The 25,838-nt window shown below is 36.0% G+C and overlaps 2 protein-coding genes across 3 annotated transcripts; both read right to left on the bottom strand.

Moving 5' to 3' along the window:
- Positions 1 to 12,233: 12,233 nt before the first annotated feature.
- LOC116132626 lies at positions 12,234 to 18,768 on the bottom strand. Its single transcript, XM_031418297.1, has 4 exons — positions 17,225 to 18,768; positions 15,402 to 15,663; positions 13,518 to 13,695; positions 12,234 to 12,997 (listed from the first exon to the last, which is right to left on the bottom strand). Exons 1-4 carry the CDS (start codon positions 18,642 to 18,644, stop codon positions 12,437 to 12,439), a joined length of 2,421 nt encoding a protein of 806 aa, XP_031274157.1. The 5' UTR covers positions 18,645 to 18,768; the 3' UTR covers positions 12,234 to 12,436.
- An 896-nt stretch (positions 18,769 to 19,664) lies between these two features.
- On the bottom strand, positions 19,665 to 25,637 carry LOC116132627 (PTI1-like tyrosine-protein kinase 1). Of its 2 annotated transcripts, none has more exons than XM_031418299.1 (8): positions 25,410 to 25,637; positions 24,231 to 24,408; positions 22,321 to 22,571; positions 22,082 to 22,208; positions 21,701 to 21,974; positions 20,447 to 20,579; positions 20,262 to 20,348; positions 19,665 to 20,129 (listed from the first exon to the last, which is right to left on the bottom strand). In XM_031418299.1, the coding sequence occupies exons 2-8, from the start codon at positions 24,322 to 24,324 to the stop codon at positions 19,998 to 20,000; spliced, it is 1,098 nt and encodes a 365-aa protein (XP_031274159.1). In that variant the 5' UTR covers positions 24,325 to 24,408; positions 25,410 to 25,637; the 3' UTR covers positions 19,665 to 19,997. The 2 variants fall into 2 exon arrangements, with proteins under 2 accessions (XP_031274159.1, XP_031274158.1); XM_031418298.1 differs by lacking the exon at positions 25,410 to 25,637 and adding an exon at positions 25,117 to 25,266.
- Between the last annotated feature and the right edge of the window lie 201 nt (positions 25,638 to 25,838).

The following is a 25,838-nucleotide window of genomic DNA, read 5'->3' as shown; positions in this document are numbered from 1 at the left end:
GATCATTTTTCTTGTTTCGAGTATACAATCAAAAGTAAACAAGAGATCGAGAGAATTTTTCAAAACTGAAAATATTATTAACTTTCTCTGATTACAACAATACATAGCTTCTCTTTATACAGAAAAGTTCGGATTTCAAAATTTTTGAATCCGTGAAAACGATAAATTTTACAAAAGACAATGTCAATCACAAACACATGTGAATTGACTTTAGCTAAATAAAAACTAACACGTAACTTAAAGAAAATAAAGAAAATATGACATGGGTCCCATATGTCTCCCATGTTTAACACAAATTACTACATTTTACATATGTTTATTACATGTGACACAAAAGTCAAGACTGCTTTTAAATATCCTTCGTTAATTTTTGTCGGCAAAATCTTGACGGTCCACGTATTATTCCCGCTTGTTGGATGCACGTCAGCGTATTACGTGTTGGACGTTTCCGGTTGTCCAAATCTCCATCCTCTAGATTTTTATCAATCTTTGAAGTTATCCACTTTGATAAGATCAATAAAATCTTTTAGAGTGTCATCTTCTTGGGCTTCCTGGTCGTGGGCTAAGACCAACCTTAGAAGATCAATAGTTCCTTCCATTAAGGCATGCTTCGGTAGATGGGCTAAATCGAACCCTTCTAAAAACGTTTTCAACTGGGCCTGATTATGTTGAAAGAGAGTATCCTGGATCAATGCATACATGTCTGGTATAACCACCACAATTCCATCCTGAATATGGACAGTAGCATCTGCCCTAACGAGCTCTTCCAGTTTGGATTTAACCGGTAACATTTTGGAAATGTGTAACCTGGTCCAATCTTCCTCTTCTTTCTTCTGAATTTCTTCTAGTGCGAAAGAACCCATTTTTACCTCTCTCCCATGTATCTCAAAAGCAATTATGGAGCGATATGGGGTTGCTTCTGGTCAAGATGGACTCGCAAGAAAATTTTGCGAGAAGATAATTGATCAAAGGACAAACATGGTTAAGACATATGAACCGTATTGTACTTCACGATGGTAAGTGTTTTTTTATTATTATTCTTATTTTTTCCTTAACTTATATAGTTGTTCACTAGATCGATGGATACAAAATTTGTTTTTTTATGTATTTTATAGTCAAATTATTAATCAAAGAATTTCGTAGAAGACTTTGATACTGTTTAAAATGCTTTTAACGACAAAAGCATTCAAAAGTAAATGTTACAAGATGAATGTTTGCAATGCTAAATTAAGTTTGATTACTATACACCTTAAAAGTAATACTATTAACTTACAAATTACACTAAGCTTTAAAGGTTATTATTTTCTTGAAAAGTTTGCTAATCATCTTGAATGCAACACTGGTAGGTTTGACAGCACTGAAACCTATAAATTATGGGAAGCCATGTCTGAGGACGAGAAGCCGAATTTTGGATTTGATGTGAAGAGCTTGGATTGGAGGAATTATTTTATCAATATTCATGTTCCAGGCTTAAGAAAGTATGTGATCAAGAATGGCCGATAAAAAGGAAAACTTATAATTTAAGTTAATATAGCCTATCCTTTGTATTTGAGTGCAATTTATGTGACAACTAAATAATTTGAACAACAATGGTTGTAATAAGTCACGTGTTTTATGTAACAAGTATAACGATAAATTATGTGACAATTATAAAATAAAACACATCAATTTGTATTATTATTGTTTTTTATACATAATTTGTGTTGAATATTTTACCAATCTTATATTGTGTGTGCACAGTTTTGTCTAAATTGCCCTTTTGCAATTTCATTACGAGTGTGCGCACATCATTCTTGTGTGCAAGCATCTGTTGTCTGACACATTTTATCAAGTGGCGTTCTCTCTTTGTTGTCTTGCCCATCAAGCTAATTTTGATTCATGAGATATTTGTGTAAGCTAACTTTATAAGTGTCACAATTTCCTTATGTGGTCCTAAAATGTTGTAAGGTTTTGTCTATCATCTCGTAAGAAAAAGAAAAAATATTTTTGTGATCCAACAAAAAGTTTGAATTTAAACATTGTCATTCTCTTGCAATGAGGAAGTGATCATGCAAGTGAATGTGTCGACTTTCCAATTCAAAACACAGAGCGTTTGTTTGATTGCGTCTGGTAGATTCGGGTCCACCATTGCTTCCTGTACATCAATTTGCATTGTATCGATCCATCCTTTAGTCAAAAGTTCTCTACAGAAACCTTTCCTAAAGATTTTCCATGGAACGAACAATTCCATAGCTCCATTAGGATAGACTGATAATCCTTGAACCAAATCCGTCAAGTTAGTTTTTCCTAATTTCACTATTAACCATTCAAATTCTCGAGTTTGATTTTAACCATGTCAAACAAATGACATTTCCTCATTACCTCAAGTTTTTGAATTCCTACTTCGTAGAGTTGAGAAGTTCCCTTAAACTCCTCTTCCTCATAGAACAGTCTGTCAGCTTCCAGCCATGCTAACCTCCTTGCTAGCTTCTCTAAACTTCTCTGTAGCTGTACTTCCCCTTGTCCTATCGCCATTACGATCCTAATTTGGGTTTCCAGATTCTCCCAAAGAGTTTGACTAGCCGAAGTTAACCGTATTCCTTCTGGAAAGCTAAACCTCTCACAAATATCCGCATCAATTAACTGCTTCTTTTGTGGAGTTCTTGGTGTTGTCACCACGCTTGCAGTGCCTGACGAAGACTCCTCAGAAACTTTTATCTTTAACAGTGGACAATTAGCCCGTTCATGTCCTTCCTGTTTACAAGACCAGCAAACAATTGCCTTTTTCTGAGTCTTTTCCTTCTTAGGAGTAACCTCCATTTCAGAAGTAGAATCCTTCGTAGAAGTTTCACCCTTAAGTCTCTGAAATTTCGGGTTTCCTCTTTCCGAAGTGTCAGAATCATAATCTCGATTCTTTCCTTCTTTAACCTGCTTTGCCGCAGTAACCTGCTTAGAAGAAGAAGCTCTCTGCTTATCTGCAGTTTTCTCCTTTTTTGCAGTAACCTTTGAAGTAGAAGTGACCTTCAAAGGGCAATTCCTCCTCAAATGTCCTCGTTGCTTACACTTAGAACATGAGAAGTGATTTCCAATTTCCTTTTTGTCTGCCATTATCCTGCAATTCTTCTGCAAAATGTCTGGACAAAAAGTCAGCAACAAAATTAGATTTACCAGAAATATATTCAAACTTAATTTTATAATCTGCAAACCAAATTTGCCATCTGATTAATCTAGCTTTGTCATCCTTTAAAGACAATTTCATAAAAGTTTTTAAATATTTAGAATCTGTCCTTAAAGTAAATTCCTGACTGATTACGAACAATCGAAATCGGTCAATACATTCTTTCGCTGCTGAAACTTCCTTCTCATGAACAGGATAGTTTATCTCAGCAGGAGAGAATTTTCCTGACGCATATCGAACAATATGTTCAATATTATCAGTACCCTTAGCCTTAAGCACACCTCCCCAATACAAGTGAGACGCATCACTTTCGATAATGAGTTTATCCTCATCATCTGGGAGTTTTAATGGTTTTAACTGCTTTGTCAAGGCCTTGGTCCGCTTAACACAATTAGTGTCTTCAAGTGTCCAAACCCATGGCACTTTGTCACTAACCTTAAGTGTTAACCCATTGATTACATTAGCGAGATTAGGAACATACTCGCGCATGTAATTGGCTAATCCAAGCAATTGCTGTAACATGTGCTTATCTTCCATCACATCTGGAAAATCCAGCAACTTCTTTGAGATATGATCTTGAAGTTGAATACCTTATTCACCTATCTCAACGCCTAAGAACTTCACCTTGTTCTTAAACCATTCTATCTTTCTCTCAGATAGAATCATTCCATTTTCAAGGAACCTTTTGCACACAAGTCTAAGATGATTTACATGTTCTTTCTTGGTTTTACTAAAAACCAAAACATCATCAACATAGACTATACAAAAGTTAGATAAGTCCCCAAAGACTTGATCCATTTTCCTTTGAAATATTAATGGTGCTTGCTTAAGTCCAAAAGGCAATACCATCCATTCAAACAATCCTTTCGGACAGGTGAAAGCCGTCAAAGGAATGCTTACTTCTGCCATTCTGATCTGCCAAAAACCTGACTTTAGATCGAATTTTGAGAAGATTTTTCCAAATCTAGCTTTATTTAAACAAGCCGATTTGTTCGGTATCTTATAAGCATCGTCAATGATTTTCTCATTTAACTGCCTATAATCGATAACCATCCGCGCTTTACCTCTTTCCCGCTCTGCTCGATTCATAACCATGAATGCTGGCGAAGAGTGTGGACTTTTACTTGCCCGTATCAATTGCTTATCCAGCAATTCCGGTACTTGCTTACTGAATTCCTCCTCTGCATCAGGAGTATAAGGAAAAGATTTGGTCACAATCTTATCATCTTTCCTTTTCAATTCAAGTGAAGCATAGATACTGTTCATTTCCCATAACTTTAATGGCTGATCATCAAAGCATGGAGAAAGTTCCTTTTTTAAGGATTTTACAAGTTCCTCAACCCTTAAAGAGTTCTTTTGGCTTTTGTCTCCAATCTTCAAGATTTTTTCCTTATGTATAAATTCATCCGTGCTCTCAGGGCATGCACCAGAGGGATCCTCTTGCGATATACCCCGTGCGATCCGGTTTATATGATAACTAGGATACAATCTTTGAAAGAAAACACTACAAGCCTCATCCACTTCTTCTGCTTCAGAAGATTTCAACCACCAATTCCTTGCTTCCAAAACTTGGAAAACAATGTGATCTACTTCTTGCCTTAGTTTTACCGGTCTAAAACCGTTTCTGACTTTTGAAACTTCTGGCTTAGCAAGAATAGGGATTTTATGACCTCCTAGGATAATGTGGTCATTATCCTGAGTGAATGGTCTAACCTCTGCCTAACCTCGCAGAAAACTATTTCCGAGAATAAAATCTACCTACAAATAATCCACTATCAGGACTTCTCTTAGAGTGAATTTTTTTCTCGTTCAACAGTATCACCACGTTTTCAACCACATCCGTGATCATACTTTGACCTCCATCCGCAACCGTATTTAGGACTGGCTTTTCCAATGATCTCCAAAGTTCCTGTGGAAAACATTGCTTCCTTGAAATACATTTGGTTGCTCCTGTGTCTACAAGAATATCCAGAGTATATTCCTCATATTCTGGAAAACACAGTTTTGCACGTATGCACGTGTCAATAGTCCCCTGAACTATTGCATGACAATGCATCTCATAACTCATCATCATTCTCGTGCTTGGAGTATCGTCTTCATATACTGGAATTTGCACAGATTTATACCCAATAATTTTCCTGCTTCCACTACTTGTGTCACTAGCAGTATCATCTGTGTCCAATATATTTTTCCTTGATATAATAGGCTGAACCTCTTTGTTCCGCTCTAGAGACACCGAGTTTCTAGGCATAGGAAGAGTAACCTCAACCTCATTATTAAGTTCCTGGATCTGAATTCCTTGATTTGGGTTTAATTCCACCACGCTGGGCTGCGTTGAATATTCCAAAACCCATCGTTTCGGCCACGTAAGAGTCTTAGCATTGACTACCGTAGGTCAAATCGGAATTACAGAATTCTGTCCCGGACCATGAACCTCAGTATCTACACTGGAGTTCATTCGTATAGGATTAACCGAATTTACCCACCGATAAATTAACCTATACTGTATGGCTATTCCATCACTAGAAGACAACAAGTCTTCTAATCCTGAAGTATGAATTCGAAGAACCATAATCCGTTTAAGATTTGGATCCGTGAGACTAACCATATATCCTGGTTTAACAGTCCCATAGGCATCCCCTAAAGCCAAATTAGCGTGAAATCCGTCAACTAAAGCTTTGCTAAACGTAAGCCATTGTCTGTCCAGTAAAGCAACCTGAACAGGTACATTCATTCCTCTACGGAATAGTCCTTGTACACGAATTTGTACAGCACCAAGTTATACATAATTATACTTGCCATTTGCTCGTTTGGCAAGACTTCAAACCTTACGTAACCACTCATCGTCTGAGAGTATCAATTCACCCTCTCTAGACTGAGATAGCGCTACACGAACAGGTTTCTCGTGTACATCTTCCAAGCCTTCCGCTTTGAATAACCACTTAGAGCGTTTCTCAAAAACTTCTCTAGGTGTTAACCTTGGAATTACCCATGTCTCCGGGTTACCTGAGTGATCCTCGTAACTAGATGATGAACTAATTACCAAGTTAGGGTTATCATCTTCGCTTCTTAGTGGGATTAGATCATCCTCATTCCCAACTCCGCTATTCCTAGGATATTCATTAAGACTACTAGTCCTTTGCATGAATATTCCTATGCGTTGAAGATTTGAAGATTGTTCCTCAAATGACAAATCATTCAAGTCATCCTCTGAAGTGTCAGAGTCTTCAGAGTAGTCCGAAATTAATTCATAAACCTCATCATCAGAATCAATTTCGTATCCCCAAACCGGCTCAAATTCAGAAGTTCGGTTTTCCGCGTTGATTTTCAAAAATCTTACCGCTGCCTTTTTCTTTCCCTTGTGAGGGCATTTGTCCGCAAAATGATTTTTGTCACCACAAATCCAGCAACAATTACAATCTTTTGCATTTTTGCCAGATGGGCAGGTAACGCAAAATTTACGTGCTCCACGTTCTTTTGCGTTTAATCTACCTTTCCCTGTTCGTCTAATAAACCTTCCATGATCCGGAAGATTCCGTTTATTAGTAATAGGTTGTTTTACCATATTACGAAAACGTTTTGGTTTGAAGTTCCTTCTACCAACGATCCTTTTCGCTTCATATGGGTTTTCCATCCTTGATGTTTAGTCAAACCCCTCGACTCACAGCCATATTGTCCTGGCACGCCATCAAAGTTTTGACAACAAGATTCGTTGAATTCAAGCCTTTTAGCTTCCTTTTTCAGCTTGGCATTCAAACATCTTGTCATCACAAGTTGTCTAACAGCTTCTATTCATCCACCCAAAGAATCAACAACTTGATTCTTTTCGAGTAGAAGCTTAAACGCCTCGTTTGCTACCTTATACCCTCCTGGGGGAAGCTTAGCAAATAAAGTATTCTTCATGACTTCCTGTGTGCCACCAGGCAACTGATAAAAATATCGTATATATTCACAGACGAAATTTTCAAACAGACACATGTCACAAAGCCTAAGCTTTATTAAAGCTTCTAAGGCAACTACCTCCACGAGATTCCTATTGGTAATAGTTATTCCAGTAAACTCTCTACAGAGCATATCCTTGAAGAGTGCAAAGATAGCCTCTCTATTCTTCAAGTCCCTTACAATATCTAACAGACCCGTACCAGCTTCTAGACTTCTCCAAAAGCTTCCTGTAGCTCCTTGCAGTGTAGATCTAAGAAACTTGTAAGTATCACTGAGTTCAAAATTCTTATTCTGCACATGAACCCAATTAACAGTTTCCCAAGCTTCGATTGCATCTGTTACATTAGTAACACAATCGATGTTTAGAAAACTTCCGCTTGACGGTATCTCCACCATTCTAGGTATTCCCCTAGGTACAAACTCTGACCTTACCTTTGTAAGATAAGTTTGTTTGTATTCGGGTTTGGAGATTTCCTTAAAGAATCCTTCGAAAGAATTTAAAGGATTACGAATTCCTTCAAGGGGATCATCTTTAAACTCAGATTCCCTGAGTCTCGAGATTAGCTCATCGAGTTCTGCCTTTTTAGGACCTGGACCTGGACCTGGAGTTGGTTTTAATCCTCCAATTTCGTCTCCTTTCCTTTGTTTCTTCATTTCTTCCTCATAATACCTGCTGATTCGCTCAGCATCCAAGGGAGAAATTTTCGGAATATCAACCTTCCGTTTTCCATCCGTTTTAGAAACAAAGTCTTCTTCCTTGACACCTTTCATAAAGAGTTTTTCTGCCTTTTCCCAATCACCTTGGGTTTCTTTGGCAATGAACTATGCATATCCTGGAGGCAATCCGGGATATTTTTCCTGCAAACTGATCCAAAACGTCCTGACCACCCATGGTCAATCTGAATTAGGTCTCAACTCAGTTGCAAAGTCCGACTCCTTATAAGGTTTAGGATTTGGATCCGACTGGGATTCGCCATACCAGTAAGGAATTACCGCTTCAGCTTTTTCTAACCACTCATTTCGAAGTTCCAGCTCGGTGACTTCAATGGTTGAAATCCGACAAATAAAACACAAAATCTTTGTGCACCCTTGACTAAAAGCCTTTTGAATAACATCTAAAAGTCGCTTTACACCTAGCCAAGTCAAATATTCTTCTCGAATATCTAGATTGCCATTACAGAGGTCTAACACAACCCGTTTAACCTCTTGTTCAGTATATCCTTCAATAGGCCACACTTGTTCGATGTCACTTAACACCAAAGACATCTCTTATTTTATAGGCTTAGTAAAATAGTTAGAACACGTTCCAGTGTCTTAACCTTTTGAAGTACAGAATTAACCTTTTCAATCTGATTCCCGATCTAAGTTAATTCTTCGTTTAGAGCAAATATACGATACACTGTATAGTTTACTCTCCTGTCTAAGTTTTCAAGCTTCTGGGTCAAAAGCTCTAACTTATCTACGACAGTATTTAACAAACCGATTTCCGGTTTTACCTCGAGTCCATGATCCAAATGAAAACAAGTCTTATTCATACAGACTTCATCATTTGAACCATTATTCATGCTATCAAGAAACTTTCAACAAGTTAACAAGTATAAACACCTATACCCCCCGTCCTACAAGACACTTGGGAGATATGTGGACCCCAGTGTCATTATATGTCATTATAGATTAGGTTACGTGTCATTTTAGCTTAGACTTAGTTAAAAGTAAACTTTACTTTTACTTTTCTTAATTTCTAAGATAGCTTTGTAATTAATTTGTTTTACTTTTTACAGATTCAATTGTAATTGAAATCCGGAATCTTCTCTATATAATGAGAAGCATTTGTACATTACAAAAAAAAAGGGAAATCAATAATATTTTCAATTTGTGAAAATTTTCTCAATCTCTTGTTTACTGTGTATTGTTTACTCAAGACAAGAAACAGGTTTTATTCAAGACGATTGAAATCCAGGTATGAATTATTCCTGTTAACTGAATCTATGTGTTTTCCTTTTCCAATTAATTAACTAGGATTGTTGTTACTAGTTATTAATTGTAATAATATTTGTTAGATTGGATATAGGTCGTGGGCTAAGACCATCCTAAGAAGATCAATAGTTCTTTCCATCAAGGCCTGTTTTGATAAATGGGCTGATTCGAACCCTTCTAAAAATGATTTTAACTGGGCCTGATTATGTTGAAACAGAGTATCCTGGATCAATGCATACCCGTCTGGTATAACTACCACAATTTCATCTTCAATATGGATAGTAGCATTAGCTTTAATAAGCTCCTCTAATTTAGATTTTACCAGTAACATTTTTGTAATGTGTATCTAATCCTCCTCTTCTTTCTTCTGAATTTTTCTAGTCCATAAGAACCCATCTTTACCTCACTATTTAATATAATTCGGTACCATGGCTCTCTAAAAAAAATTCCCATATCTGCACAGGTTGAACATTGTCGGTAAATCTAATTTTGTTGCTAACTTTTTATCCAGACATTTTGCAAAAGAATTGCAGGATAATGGCGGACAAAAAGGAAATTGGAAATCACTTGGATTAGCCAATTACATGCGCGAGTATGTTCCTAATCTCGCTAATGTAATCAATGGCTTAACGCTTAAGGTTAGTGACAAAGTGCAAAAAATATTTTTGTGATCCAACAAAAAGTTTGAATTTTTTTTGTCTTCCACGTGCACAACTATGTCAGACTTATGCTTTTTGCATTTTAATTTCATGTGTGTGCACAATAGATATGTGCTTGCACACTTATGTCAAACATATACATAAGATATTTGTGTGAGCTAACTTTACAGGTGTCACAATTCCCTTATGTGGTCCTAAAATGTTGTAAAGTTTTGTCTTTTTTCTCTTAAGAAAGAGAAAAAATATGTTTGTGATCCAACAAAAAGTTTGAATATTTTTTGTCTTCCACGTGTACAACTATGTCAAACTTATATTTTTTGCATTTTAATTTCATGTGTATGCACAATATATATGTGCTTGCACACTTATGTCAGACATATACATGAGATATTTGTGTGAGCTAACTTTATAGGTGTCACAATTTCCTTATGTGGTCCTAAAATATTGTAAGGTTTTGTCTATTATCTATTAAGAAAGAGAAAAAATATGTTTGTGATCCAACAAAAAGTTTGAATTTTTTTTGTCTTCCACATGTACAACTATGTCAGACTTGTGCCTTTTGCATTTTAATTTCATGTGTGTGCACAATAGATATGTGCTTGCACACTTATGTCAAACATATACATGTTGCACTTCATTTCATTTTTCGCTTCGAATGTGTGCACACTTTACTTTTGTGCTAACATCGCATGTCTGACTCATTTTTCACAAATTGCATTTTTATCTTTATTAGCTGAGATATTTTTTGTTCATCTATTGTGTTGTCATGAGGACCACCTACAGGTGTCCCAATATCCTCTATTAGTCTAGCGAAATAAGTTTTTTCCCTTTTTGGTTGTGCTCCCAAAAAAATTGGTGGAATCTTTTCCATTTTTGGACCAACATATGTCAGCCCTTATTTGCCGACTTGGCAAAAATTGTTGAGCATAAAATTGGCCTATATCATCTTTATTCTTGCTCATTTGTAAAATCATTCCTTGGCAAGTCGGTTTTCCAATGAGAGTTCTACCCAAGCCGACAAAATGATCACTGCCCAACCCAATTCCTCTCAAAGGCCCACTTTCCAGCCAATTCTTATCAATTTGGGAGTGGGTTCCTATCAAATGGTATCAGAGACAAACCCCGTCTAGGGCCATGTTTCGGAAGAGTTGACCTAGGAAAGGGCGAACTGATAGAGTAGGCCACCCAAAGTGAAGTCGTCCATTGTGGGCCAACAATGTTCCAGAAGGGGCTACCTGGGAAATGACTACCTGGGAAGGGGCGACCTAGGAGAGTAGGCCACCCAATGTGAAGCCATCCAAAGTAGGCCAATGTGGACATTGCTTCTCGAAGCATGGGGGAATGTTAGGATCCCACATTTGAGAGGGAAAATGTGTGGGCATGTGGTTTATAAGGGCTTGGGCACTCTCACTTGGCAAGCTAATTTTCTAAGGAGAGTTCTACCCAAGTTCACAAAAGGACCACTATCCCACCCAATTCTTATCAATTTGGGAGTGGATTCCCATCACATTCTAAATAGCCAAGTTCAAATAAATCTCAGATTAAGCAACGAGGTTTTAAGCTTAGAAGCTTAAGTTCATGTGTGTTAATCTGGTTTCAGAAGTTTGTTAAATTTTGTGTTTCTTCAAGTGTGTTTGTTTATGTTGAGATGGCAGATCACATAGATCACCAGCCTATATCTTTGAGAATGTATATAAACACTTCTGTATTGTTTTAATTCAGTAAATGAAATACAAGTCAAAATCCTTTCATTTTTTGTCTTTCTTTTCTCTAAATTATCTGTTTCTCTTAATTTTCTCTTTAACAATAGAAAATCTTTTCAAAAAGCATATGCTGAAAGAATGGTGAAAAAGTGACAATCATAAGTCAAGACCAAGAATATTTGAGTAATTGATATATTGCCAGCAATTGAGGGAATGACTTCAACCAGAAAATAGCATGCTAGCTATTGCATAAAACATATAGACGTTCAGAAAACACGCATTTCATTGCCAAAAGTCATGAATGAATCTAGTTAAGTTATGTATCACCATAACTGGATCAAATTACCATGGAAATATTTACCCAAGGACCGAAATTTCACTCTTCCTGCTTACCATTATACCAGCCAGAAATTGTAGCCAAGATATTCAGCATTACAAATACAAACTTCATGATCCCTTCAGAATTATTATACAACTTCCCCTTCATCACTTCCATTCTTGTATATCTTTGAAAGATAAAATAGAAAACAATAAATGCTATTCTAAATTAAGTATTACTATTCTAAATTAAGTTTATATTGGTCTGAGAGCAACGAAACCTACAAATCATGGGAAGCCATGTCTTTACTCTTTAGAAGAGAAGCTATGCGAAGAGGTTGGATTGAAATTTGAAAGGATTATTTTGCCAATATTCATGTTCCAGCTGGTTTAAGAAAGTATGTCATGAATGGTGGATGAGAAGGAAAATTTATATTTTAAGCTACAATAATATGTTCCTTGTAATTACAATTAAGATAATTTGAACAAAAATTAATGGTATATTTAATAAAAATTTGCTGATAACCTTCAACTCAAATCACCATTAGTTCAAGATGTCCCAAGAACATCTGCAACAAGTGGAGAGACTCAAAAAAAATTCTCAATGTATTTGGCTCACAGTCAGAGGAAAGTATAAAACATATAGAAAAAGTTTCATTGCCTCTAGTCATGAATGAACTTCAATCCTCCGCCTGCCCGAAATACCGGCCGGAAATTGTGGCCAAGATATTGAGCATTACAACTTCATCATCCAGTTCAGACTTCCCAGCTCGCAGTCTGGCACATTTCCGGAGCAGACTCCGGAAAGCAGCAGAAGTGTCGGCGTCTAGTGGAGTATCAACTGTTGCGCACAATGAAAATAGCCACACACAATCATTTCTAGACAGCGTGCTAAATGTCTCTATAGAGGTTATGCGTTTTCTCAGCATTGATACTCGAGCTACGGAATCCATTTTTAGAATTGCAGATAATGTAGGGTGGTTGGTAGAATCATCAATTGGAGAAGTTTTAGGATTTGGATGGCATGGAGAATTTTCATCATCCTCAGTATTTAGCAGAGATGGCTCATCAGCTGCGATTTTATGGCTGAAACTGTCAACAGGCTGACAGGAATGAAGTTCATCGGTTTTAGCAATAGTACTATCAGGGAGTTGACAGGATTCATTGTCCTTGTGAAAAATGACCACATCTTGCAGTTTACCAGCAAGTTGAGAGCTTGGATTCTCGATACCTGACAGAACCTGATATTAAAATAAACAATAAAGTAAACAAAGTCAGTTTCCAGAATGTGGAGTTAGGCAATTCGGATAAATATAGCGTTCTGCATTCTCAGATTAGACAAGGAAACCAACCTCAGCTTTTTCTCTCCTGAAATTTTTTATAGAAAGAAAATATGGCTTTACTGGATTCTCTAAAATAAAGAATTTTAAGGTATTTTTCTTTTCCTCATTCGCTCAAGAACCAACCTGATCCTCGCTCATTTCTTCAGACAGCATATTCTAGATGAAAAATCAGTTTTCCAGGTTTGATTACTCTAAGAAAGAGAAGAGAATGGAGATAGAAATAGTCATTTATTCTTTTAAGCACGTTTCTGTTTGATCAAAATTAAACTTCTCCATGACTAACTTATGCTAGTTTCCACCTCAATTATTTGTAGCTAGGAAGCCAGCAGAGATGCAAATTTCTATAATTTCATAAAGCAAATCATATGCAATCCACATATAAGAATAAAACTAATAAACTGGTGTCTAAGAAACATACCTGTCGTAGCTTTGAAAAGTCAGCAAGAAATGAATCCTCCCATTCTTTCAATGGCATCAAGTGTTCTGGACACCGTGGGATATCAGGAATCCGGGGCATATAAACACTCTGTTCTTTAGAAGGTTTGCTCTGATCACGCTTCGCCACCTTCACTCTTGGAATGTGAGCAGCTTCCCATCTGAGCATCAGAAAGAAATTGTTTAGTATATTCCACAATTGTAGCTTTATGTTCATTTTAAAAATTTTAAAATTAGTAACAGAAAACTAAAAGCAACAATACAAGATCATATTACACAGCCCTGTACTGCAGACAGCAAAAGCTAAAAACATGTACCACTAGTTCTAAACCTTAACATGCATCATAAATGTTTCAATCTGCAATTGAGGCACTGTCCCGTAGTAGAATTGAATACAGCCGCTGTACATAAACAAGCTGAATAATATGGATCACACCCTACCAGATAAGCTCACTTAGATTCAAGTTTATCCAAAGTTCTAAAATTTTGCATTTTTATTTACATTAGAAAGCTCCTAGCATCCCATCCATTCGACAGTGCAATGGCTATGGTGATCCCAAATAAAAGCAAAACTTCCCAGGTCAATATGTGATCTTTTTGGAACTGAAAGGAAACCCTGAAATGTGATTGTGGCATTGTGCTCATGTGGTCAAATATTCACTGATTACTTGTAAGTATATATACATATATATAGATATTTGGTTCTTGTGTGCACATGAAAAATTGAAGCTCCAACAGAACATTGATGATTCACTGTTCCAACTTTATTTCTTTCCGAAGTCATGTTTGTGTGGAGAATTATTTGTGATTTGGAGGCTTAGGAGAATAGTGGGGATATTCAAATCGATCAAGAAAAGTTATTTCTATTCATGTCAAATTTCAATCTAATCACTCCTAAAGTCGGAACTCCAACTCTACAAAAAAAAAATCCAGAAAAGCTCTCAACTACTGATGAATAGAAGAGGAAAGGTGAATCTCATTGAAGAGATGAATGATTTCTTCTTGAAACTGGAGACAAGTTTATTTGACTATCCATTTCTAAGTCCAGCGTCAAGAACAAATTATGCTAGACTGTATCACCTTCCAAGGTATAGAGTGAAAAAAAGTTATGGCTTTGACATGACTAACCAACAGTCCATATAAATATTGTGCTTCAAAAAATGTTATGCTTATTGCATTACTTAATAATTTTCTAGCGGAAGGGTTGAAAAAATCAGTTTATCACAGCTGGAATTCTTCTCTTCTATGATTTCTCTCTTTTAACACATTACTTGATTCAGTTGTAAAGTCAGCCATTGAAATTAATTGATAACACAGGACCAAGGTATAGAGTGAAAAAATCATTCAAAAGCCCCCTACTTTTACTGAAGACAACCAATATTCAACAACAAATAGATGAAGAATGAATCCACCATTTGCATTTCTTTTTCTTTTTGAATAAATCCACATTGGTACAACCCTATAATCACCAAAGATGTGTTGTCATGACTCAAAGAAAAGTGTTCGTCCTTAATTTTTTTCTCCATCCACAAATGCTGCACCATTACAAAATTTTCAAGAACACATATCCAAAACAAGAGCAAAACCCGGTGACATGTGAAATCCAGAATAAGAAAAAGAAAACCAGAATTTCACTAGATAGAGTCCTTAAAATCCAGAAAGCATTCCAGCATAGCCTTTTATAGGAAGGTCTTCTACCAAGTCACAAGAGTTACAAGCAATCACTGGCTGAAAAGAGGCTCACTCTTTAAAGGATAATATACCATTAATAAGATCAAATAAAGAAAACATAGATAACCTAGATGTTATGGGAAAATGAGAATAACTGCATTTTGTGAAGGAATCAAATAAGGATTTAGAGTGCTACCTGACGCGCCGAAGATATTCTAATCCATCTCCGGGAGGTCCAGAATCAAAATCAGGCTCGCCTTCTACCAAAAAGGCAGGTCTCTGAATGCTACAATAATCTTCATCACTGTCATATTCTTCACTGCACTCTCCTTGTTTGACCATATATGAACCTTCACCCTCAGTACTAGCGCTATAACCAGGATTCAAGATATCCACATTTACCTCATAACCGTCCATGTGTTCTGATTCATTATCCACGTTTTGCGAATACTCTTCCCCTGAAAGTAATAGAAAATTTAGAAGCAATTGTGAAATTCTAAAATCTAAGAAGTTCAAACCACAGAAAGATCAAACATCAACTCCAGTAACAGTGCTAGGTACAAGAATCATTTTTTATTCATGTGTGACATTCAAAAGTCGAATTTCATTACAAGTATCCTCACTACATTCTTTCAGTTATAAACGAATGTAACGTGTTATCATCCAACACACTTTCCCTACAAAATCTAAATCGAGAGTAATAATTTCTATGTACAAAGACTGTACACAGTTTGTATACAAGACAGCTATGACATGCTAAGTACACAGATAAGAGACTTTGAAAATACTGCACAAAGAACTTTGCAGATTGCTCTAGGCCACTCTTCAACGCACAAAGATATTGAAATTGTTCCCTCTTCCCCTTGCAGCAACAACACCTGTGACAACAGAAAATGATCCCATCAAATTGACACAAGAAGAGCTAGAACCCACTACAAAGAAGAGGTGGAGGAAAAGCATTCAAAAAGGTCCATGGACTCCAAAAGGAAGAAGAAGAAAGGGAAAAAAAACCCTTAAAAGGAAAAATTCACAGAAAACTTCCATTCCAGTGCTACAAAATAGCAAATCATGGCCAAACCACATATACGATAACTGTCAACAGAGATCTTAGCTCAAACAGAGTAAATGGAAGGGAGATTAAAGAAAGGCTTTTAAAAGATGTATTTTAGAAAATTATAGCTTTCCTTAAAACAACAGCACAATATGATTTTCAAAAAATTTCATGGCAGAAGAGCAATCTAAAAGTTTAGAAAATTGCATCTGGTTTCTTCTCTATTGCAATCACAAGATAGACAAAATGCTAGGAGTGGTAGATTATTAACCTCTTTGCTGAATGTCAATGCAGTCTTACTTGACACCAATCTCATCAAAGATGCTTCAAGTGTTCCTAGGCTACTCCTTAAAGCTATACAAAGTTCAGAGAATCTTGCTATGAAGTAACACAATTAAATAGCTGACTAATCATACACATTCTTTCCTTTTTCAAATACCTCATGTCAGATTAGAAATACAAATAGAATAACTGAGTAATAAGCATTGGCCAGAAGCAGTGCGTCAGCTGTTATATCAGCTTCTCAGAGAATTAAAGAAAATCTGGAGTATTTCTTGCCAGAGGCTGCACGACTAGATTACAAGCTATTCCTCTAACTAAGGTTTCATTGAAAACTACTCCCCATTCTAAGAAACTATTATCTAAATAAGATTAGTTCAGATCCCCTTTCATACGGAAGCTCGGTTGTTTGAAATTTGGGTATTAAAGAGAACAAAACCATACACAAAATGCCACCAAAAGAAATAAATTCAACAATATGTGCTTGTTCATAATATTATACCATCAAATCATTGAGCTCTACACTGTCATCATAATCTGCTATTGTAGATCAAATCATAATGCCAAAGATTCTTTTAGACACATAAAATAAAACTATAAAAAAACAAAAGTGGCATGTGTTTACACAATAATAACAGGTAGAGCTTAAGATACTTGAAAAATAAAAATTAGCAGATAATGAAACTTACCAAGAATCTCATGGGTCTCTGGCTTCCTTGAAAAGTTCTGCCGAGGATCGAAGTTCAAGAGGATGTGCTTCTGATGCTTGGAGCTGAACAGGTCATCATACTCAGTCATCACCACAGGTCCAAGTCCAGTGTATACATCCCTCCACATTTTCCGCTGTTCCACAATGTTGACAAACCTCAAGGCCTCCATCTCCTTCCTTGAGTACATAATTTTCTCTTGTTTTCCATCCTTTAAACCACCATCTTGACCAGCCCCATAATCAGTCAAATTCTTAATCTTTTCACTCATCTCCGAAGCCTTTTTCGCATCTTTTGCCTTCCTTCTCGATCTTCTTGCCTTCTTTCCATCCACTTCTTGCTCCGTCTCCCCTTTCTTCCCGTTCCTCTCTATCATTTTAGAAACCCTAACAGTTTCAATCAATGCTGTATCATCAATTACTTCAATCCTAAGAGAAGGCCTAACACTCACATCACTTACTCTTGCACCATCAATCTTCACACCATTATTTTGCACTAGTTTGTGTACTTCCTGACTTGCCAGACCAGAAACTTCAAGTTCTGCCAATAACTGCTTTTTCTTGGCCTCCAACAAAGCTTCAGATTTCATTTCTTTTCTATCTTCATTGTCACCTTCCACAACGGAACTCGTCTCAACTTTGACCTCAGACTCCTCTTCATTGAAGTTATCACATTCTTGAACTGCAGAACAACTCACTTCAAGTTTCACAAAATCTTTCGAAGTCTTTTCAAAAGTAGCAACACAACCCACCTCACTATTCTCTGATTCTTCAACTTCCAAACCAAAAGCCTGCACCTTTCTATCACAAACCACCCCATTGCCCTCACATCCAGAAAATTCAGAGACCATCTCACCCCCAACCTCAGACTCCTTCTTTTCATTGACTTCACCACGTTCTTGAATTCCAGAGCAACCCACTTCACGTTTCACAGAATCTTTCAGAGTCTTTTCAAAATTAGCAAGACAGCCCACTTCACTATTCTCTGTTTCTTCAACTTCCACACCAAACGCTTTCACCTTTTTCTCACAAACAATCCCTTTTTCTTCCCAACCAGAGAACCCAGAAACTAAATCACAAGCAGTGACCTCTTCATCAACAGAACCCAACAATTCTTGACCAAGTTCTTGTTTTTCTTCAGTAAAGTCGATATGACTCTCACATTCACCTTTAACACAAGAACAAGCCGCCTTCTTGAAACAACTGCAAGCGGCCGCCATGGTTGAAGAGTCTTCTTGTCTTGGAGCTGAAGAAGTATCATCAGAGGACTGTACTGAATCTTGTGAGGCAACGGAAGAGAGAGAAGCGAATTGTTCTCGTTCTTCTAGTTGTTGCATAGAGGGAGTCTTTTGTTGAAATTGAGTGGTTATTGGTTTGAAAGCAGAGTGTTTATCATCAGTCATCTCTAATTCAGTAGAGAACGAAAACTATTTGGAGAGAGAGAGCACAAAAGTATAAAACCCTCGTGGAAATTCAAAACTAGTTGAAGACTTGAAGTGCGTAGTGGAAAATTGCTGTGGAGTGGCGTAGTAACATACATATATATATAGAGCTATAGGGCTACAGATGTAGCAATCTTTCAGGGACTTTATAATTCCTAAGAAACCCCTGATGAAAATTGATTTCTTAGTCTTTATTACTTAGGGGTGAAGGGCATTAAGTCTTTTTATTCTTTTCAATTAAATTTATGTATAATCCACGTAATTAGAATTTCCATTTTTCTTTTAAATTTCGAAAGTATATTAAGAATTTTAGATTTAAAATAAGGAAAATGATAGAGCCATAGAAGGTTGCACACCAAATCTATGCACTGAATAAAGTGGTAAAATCTTAACCGTTGATTAATATTAATCGATAATAAATCAACAGTGAGGATTTTGTCACGTCATTCGATGTATATTTTTGGTACGTAACCTCCAGTAATTGTAGCATTACTCTTAAAACAATAAATAAGAGGTGGTTTGCTTGCTTCTAGAAAAAATTTTGGATGCAATTTTAAAACTATTTTATTTTACCTGTTTTTGCTACCACATTTTATCTTATTAAATCCCACATTTTATCTTTAGGTTTCAAAATTTTCCTTTGAATACAATTTTTACACTTTTATCAAATGGACCCTCCAAGTTTAAAAATTGTCATAGATACCCTTTTACCCTAACTTCGTTATATTGTCTTTTAAAATACTAATTCACTCATCCATTTTTGTGTAGAGAATAAAATGATAACTTTGGTAGTTTGGTGTGACAAAATAAATTACTATTTCCAATGGGCCCTCAAAGTTTGATAACAGTATGATAGATAACATATTTCATAAAAAATATACATAAACTTATATACCAAGAATGAACATAACATAATTAGGGTTAGATCAAAGATCAACATAATTCCACGCACAACCTAAAAACCCCTAATGCTCTATCAGGAACAGCAAAAGATTTTCTATATCATAGAGTTCAAAGGTCCATAAAACATGGCCGATAACTGAGTATGAACGCGAAAGAAAACAAAGCGTACCCAGGTATCCACAAACCCAATTCATTGTCAACAATTCGGGACTTTAAAAAAAGACATCAGCACCACCAGCAGCAGACAAATGTTAAAAGTGACACTACAAGGACAATCCAATCCTACACATCTGCTCTCATATTATACGGAATCGATTCTCATCTATGAAAAATTAAAAAATATATTTGAAAACAAACTGTGAACAAGCGTCAGAACTTCAAACAAGCAGAGAAATTGAGTTTATTTGCTTTTTAGGTATCTGGGGCTGGAGCTGCAGGTTGGGCTGGTGGCTTCAGAAGTGGTTGAAGAGCCTTCACGACAATGCTCATATTCGGCCTGAACTCAGCTTCATACTGCACACACAATGCTGCAACAGCTGCCAGCTGCATCGAACATAGATAATATTGTCAGTGATATTACCACCAAAAAGGAAACAGCAGCAGCAATGTTTCAACGCAAATGTACCTGAGCTTCTCAACCCAAAAAGGAAAACTATGCATGTAAGAGAGAGATACCTTAGCTACTCCTTTAGGAGGGTATTCTCCTTTTAGCTTGGGATCCACACACTGTTTAACTTTGTCTTCACTTAATCTCGGAGTAGCCTTAACAAAAATTAAGTTTGTCAGCCAAAATCACAGGGAAAGAGAACTGGAAGAGTAAAGAGAATGATAATAACATGAAAGTAGACAAATGGACTGACCCAGGTAACAAGACTCTGTTGTCCACGAGGCATAGTGTGATCAACGGGTTTCCTTCCTGTCAAAAGCTCTAGAAGGACTACTCCAAAGCTGTACACATCACTTTTCTGGGTCAATTGCCCGGTCATCGCATATCTGCAAATCAGTTTTGCAAGCCACAAGTTAGCTGTAAGCATCCACAATAAATGTGTCTAAAACTAGATTTATAAGATCATAATGTAAATTACGTACGACAACACAGGCATTGCCATGAAAAAAAATGATTTGAGTAACACTAGGCCAGACAAAATGGTCCATATATTTGCACCACTGCTAAGTACATCAACAAGAACTACACTAAAACTTTTCTTTATTAAGAAAAGATGAAATAAGTGGCAAACATCATTCATGTTTAGATCTGCTATTTTCAATCCACATTAGGTTATGAGTCTGGTCAAAGAAATCCCTTAAAGAATGCTGCTGTTAAAAACATACTTTCTCAAACTGGTTCTAGATGCATCTTAAACATTAATTTGAATAAAGTGCATGCTACATCAAAATGATTAGGCTCCAAAAGCCAAACTTATTTTAAGAAAGATTAAATTATAATGACAAAATAACTATGATAAACTACCAATGGGACCTCTAAAGAAATCCATTTAAGATGATCTTGCAAGGCAAACCAAGCTCGAAATGGTTTTACCCCAGAGCATGAGATTAATTGTCCAACAGCTTATCCTCACCTAATTCTCGTTTTCTATTCCTCTTCCTCTTCCAGAAAAAAGGTGAGGGGGAATAATGAAAAGAAAGGTAGAGGTCATAGAAATTCAAATTCTATCCTTCAATTTCTTTCTCCCATTTCTTCATCTCTCTCCATTCAATAAGCATCACTACTTCTATGCATTTATCTTTCAGATGAAAATAAATTATCAAAAAATATGATATGACTTTAGTTCTTCTTAAGGTAGTTCTGCTAAAGCATGGTCCATTCTTCATAGTCCTTTTGCACTGAGTTTTATACAGGCCAGCATCTTAGCAAGTTAAACTCCAGGTAACTTTGTCCAGACTCAGAATAAGTAATGCAGAGCACAGAAATTTAAACAACAAAAAAGAAAAGCATTGGACTGAAACGAAAACCACTCCAGGTCAAATCACAGGCAATAACATCATGTTTGAAAATTAGCAGCAACAAACATAACCAATGATTCAACCAAGGAAATAATCAATAAAAAGCATTACAAAATGATAATAGAACAAAAGGCTTTTAGAAGGATTACTCTGGAGCATGATAGCCAAAGGTTCCCAAAACACGAGTAGAATGAAGACGAGCAGCCATGTCAGGAGCCTGATTTGAAAGGTTAAAATCTGCAATCTTGGCCTTGAAATCTTCAAAGAGAAGCACATTGCTAGATCTGATATCTCTGTGGATTATAGAAGGTTGAACCTTCTCATGCAAGTACTCCAAACCCCTAGCTGCGTCAACAGCAATTCTAACCCGTGTCATCCAGTCAAGCACTGGACCTGGTTGTGCTCCTTGAACACCCTTCCTACCTGTAATTGCCCACATGCTCAAATTAGTGGATAAAATTTTCTCCCATTTAATTCATGAAAGTTATTCTATATTGCAAATGAAGATTAAGCAAGCTGACATCATATACCATGCAATATGTCATGAAGAGATCCCATCGTTGCAAACTCATATGCGAGCACACGGAGATTTCCATCAACACAGTAACCAAGCAACTCAACAAGATTTTCATGCTTCAATCTTGAAACCATTGAAACCTGAATTCAATAGTTGGACAAAATTAAAGCAATACCTTAAAGAAGTTATTTTGTTATCAACAACAACAAACTGAACAAAAAGAGACCTGTCTTTATTAAGTTTTTGATATACCTGAGTCAAAAACTCAACATTCGTCTCGGGCTCAGATGAAACATCTAGCTTCTTTACAGCAACAGCTTTTCCACTACTTAAGTTTGCATAATACACTCTTCCATATGATCCTTCACCAATCAATGCCTTTGATCCAAAATTGTCAGTTGTTTCTTTCAGTTCATCCAAAGACAATGCTGGCACTTCAATAGGTGGAGCTGCCTTTTGCACTTCAGGTTTAGCAGGAGCTGAAACCTTTGATTTGTGGTTCCCTAAAATGCAGAAAATAGTTGAGATAGGGAAAAAGCATTATAGGAAATGCCTAAAACAAGTAAACATGTATTTATGTTTATCAAACAGTACAAATCATGTCATCTCTTACTGGTAAATAAGTCAGATTAATATTTTTTTATAGAAAAGAATGAGAATCCAGAATGTGATTGCAGGTTCAAGACTGTCTCTTGAAACCTCATTTCCATTCATTCACCATAACTCCAGTGATCAGTACATAAATAAGAACATATTCTGAATGTTAGATGATATTAGAAAATCTAAATTTAGGAGGAACAGTAAAATCTATAGAGAATCTCCTCGTCAAAAATGAAAAATCACATGCACATATTTACATGGACACAGTTAAACCAATCATTCATCATAAATAGTATTAAAGAAGCCTTCTACTGATAAAAAAATTAAACCTATATAGGATAAGATAATATGCTTAAACCCCAAGAAACGATAACAATTGTGATAATCAAATGTAATTCCCATTTTCCGAGACAAAAATAGAATATCTACTCGGTTAAGTTCTCACAAATGACTATTATATTCTAGTGAGGGCTTGCAACTAAATGCCATCAATCAGTTGATAACTTAAAAAAAATTGTTAGAAATAACTCACTCCAAACATCCTTCGATAACAACACTAATCTATATGTCAAAATAGCTAGCATCTTCACCAGTTTCTCTCTTGTAATTTGCTAAGATAGCATTAGCATAATATTTGAACATTATAATTATCAGATACAAACATGTGCTTTGCCAAATTTCTCATTTAAAAATGAATGATTTAACTAAAGGTGATCTTAAGAGCTTCACGACTTTCACACAAGACTTTATATATGGAAAATATAAATAAAGAAGCCACCACGAACAAGTTGGACAGCAAAGCTAGACTTCCCTGCCACAAGTTGAAAGGGAAGCAATATGATTCCAACACATATAATAAAAACTCAGTAATATGGACAGAACATACTTCTTCATTCCGAACGTCTGTTAGTTAATCAACAGATATTCTTTCAGTTGCATTTTTATGAGCAAATTAAAACTGATTTTAATCTTCAAATGTGTCTCTTTTAACTCACAAATAAAACCACTATAAGATTTTGGTTTGGCAGTAACACCATGGTGTGTGGCAAACACTCCATAGTCAGCAAGTCAATGAAATTTTGCACTGGCTTTAATACAATGCTGGTTGTTTATATACTGTAATGCAGCAAGAATCATTTAAGGGAGGCAGTTGTGGTCTAAGGCGGTTCAAGTCCAACTTTGAGGAGTTCAAATTAAGATCTCAATTAAATTCTAAATTTCAAATCAGAGCACACTGCCAAGCAGCTCCATCCAATACATGATAACAATCAAGTTCACAAACTTTAAGAAGAAAAATACCTAATATAATTCTAGAAGATCACTATTCTTAACAACAATTTTGTGCCAATTCCATATTCAGACCTTTCAATTATTTAAAATAGTCACTAGGAAGGAATTAACAGAGTATACATGATATGCACAAAAAAGCTTTCAAATGGAACCAAACCCTTATTACTTCAAAAAGCCTCAGAATTACCAATAAACAGGCATTTAGAATTTTTTTATCTATTTACGTTAACTTTGCAGGTAAATATAAAATGAGACACAAAAATAACACATACCATCTTGATAATCCTTTGGGCTTTTCAATCGCTCATTTTCATGTGGTGAGTAAGACTCCTCAACTTGACAAGTACAGCAAAGCCACCTACGCATCCTCACTTTCTTCTTCAAATCGTGATCTTGTTCAGGACTATTCTCCAGACGTACAAAGTGACCAGGAGGAGGTGCTGCATGTGCCTGCATGGTAGCACAAAAACATTTATGACAATTCAACAGAAACACCAAAAAACTACGCAACCATCGCACTCCAAATCAAAGAAAAATTCTAAAAGTTCCACAATAAAATATAGAGGGAAAACTCTATTGTGAGCACGCCAAGATACAAGCTGTAAAGGGCTAAATTCCATAAAATACATATTAAAATATTTCCTTTACAGCCAATAAACTTCAACCAAATTATGAATGAAATTATTATTTACAAACAACCATTCATCACGTAAATTTAACAATTTACGAAGACGCCAACATAAAAAAGATGCTGCCTAGGATTCTAATAAGAATTGAATATAGAACACCAATATGTAAATCAAAATTGTGGGTCACAGTTAATCAATAACAATTCAAAACTTGCAGAAGACTCAATATTAAATATATATATAATCACACGATGTTGATTTTCATTTAAAATTATATATATATTTACTCATATTCATTAAATAATAATATCAAACCTAAGAGATATTAATTCAATTGAATAATCAAATGAAACCTAATTATGAGCATATCAATGAGACAAAATTCAAACACCAATTCATTGCATATATCAAATAAAAAAAAAAATAACTGAAACCCATTAATTCTCCCCCAAACTAACGGCATAAATTCAATTCATTTCCACAAATTAAACCCAAAAAAAAAAAAAAAAAAAAAATCATTAATCCTTACCCCTAAACCACGCCGTTGATATTCATAGTCCATGAGAAACACAACCCAAACCAAAGATTAAAAATAAAAAAGAAAGAAAAAAAGAAACACCCACACACACAAAAACACACAAAATTAGGCCCCAAAACCGAATTGGGGACAATGAAAAGGAGGAATCGTATCCCCAGATGAGAAAACAAAAAATGGGGAAAAAAGAAGGGAGAAAAAATAAATAAAAGGGAATTAAAAGAAAGACAGGTAAGTAAAAGAACGAAGAGCCATAGATCTTAAGCGAGATGAAAGGGAAAGCGTACCTGATTTATCTGGGCTATAATAAAAAACCAGTTAGGAAGTTGTTTAATTAGCGAGAGTTTGTTTTGGTTATGGGTTTTGAAATTTCTATCTGTTTTGATTTGTTAAAAGAGAAAGAAAGAGAGAGAGAGAGAGAGAGAGAGACAGGTGGGTTGCTTTGCTTTTGAGAAAAGAGATGAAAATTTTGGAAAAGCCAGAGAGGCCACAACGCGGCTTCTTAAATTTCTTCGGAGTTTTAATTCTCTCAGTCTCTACCCCCTCAAAAAGAAACTTGTTACGGTAACGTTACCCCTCCGTTACCATTAATTAATCTCTTATAACTGGTGGATGACCATTCTTAGTTGGCATATAAGAAGGTGCTCTTTTGTTGCCTGCTAATGGTCTTGTAGAGCTACCCAACGTAAGTTGTTGGAAGCCTCAAATGAACTTGT

This window comes from Pistacia vera, unplaced genomic scaffold (assembly GCF_008641045.1).
Source record: "Pistacia vera cultivar Batoury unplaced genomic scaffold, PisVer_v2 Contig257, whole genome shotgun sequence".
Lineage (NCBI taxonomy): Eukaryota > Viridiplantae > Streptophyta > Magnoliopsida > Sapindales > Anacardiaceae > Pistacia > Pistacia vera.
This window is presented reverse-complemented; position numbering and strand designations above follow the sequence as displayed.

Bases quoted from the DNA above. Each gene is read 5' to 3' on its own strand.
- LOC116132626 (XM_031418297.1), bottom strand. From the start codon at position 18,644: ATGACTGATGATAAACACTCTGCTTTCAAACCAATAACCACTCAATTT. The intron at 15,664-17,224 runs GTAAGTTTCATT...TATTACTTTCAG, and splicing joins AGAGACCCATGAGATTCTTG to GGGAAGAGTATTCGCAAAAC. The intron at 13,696-15,401 runs GTAGCACTCTAA...TCTGATGCTCAG, and splicing joins GAATATCTTCGGCGCGTCAG to ATGGGAAGCTGCTCACATTC.
- LOC116132627 (XM_031418298.1), bottom strand. From the start codon at position 25,149: ATGGACTATGAATATCAACGGCGTGGTTTAGGG. The intron at 20,580-21,700 runs GTAATCCTTCTA...ACTGATTTGCAG, and splicing joins TTTGGCTATCATGCTCCAGA to ATATGCGATGACCGGGCAAT. The intron at 20,130-20,261 runs GTATCTCTCTCT...TGTTCGATGCAG, and splicing joins CTCCTAAAGGAGTAGCTAAG to CTGGCAGCTGTTGCAGCATT.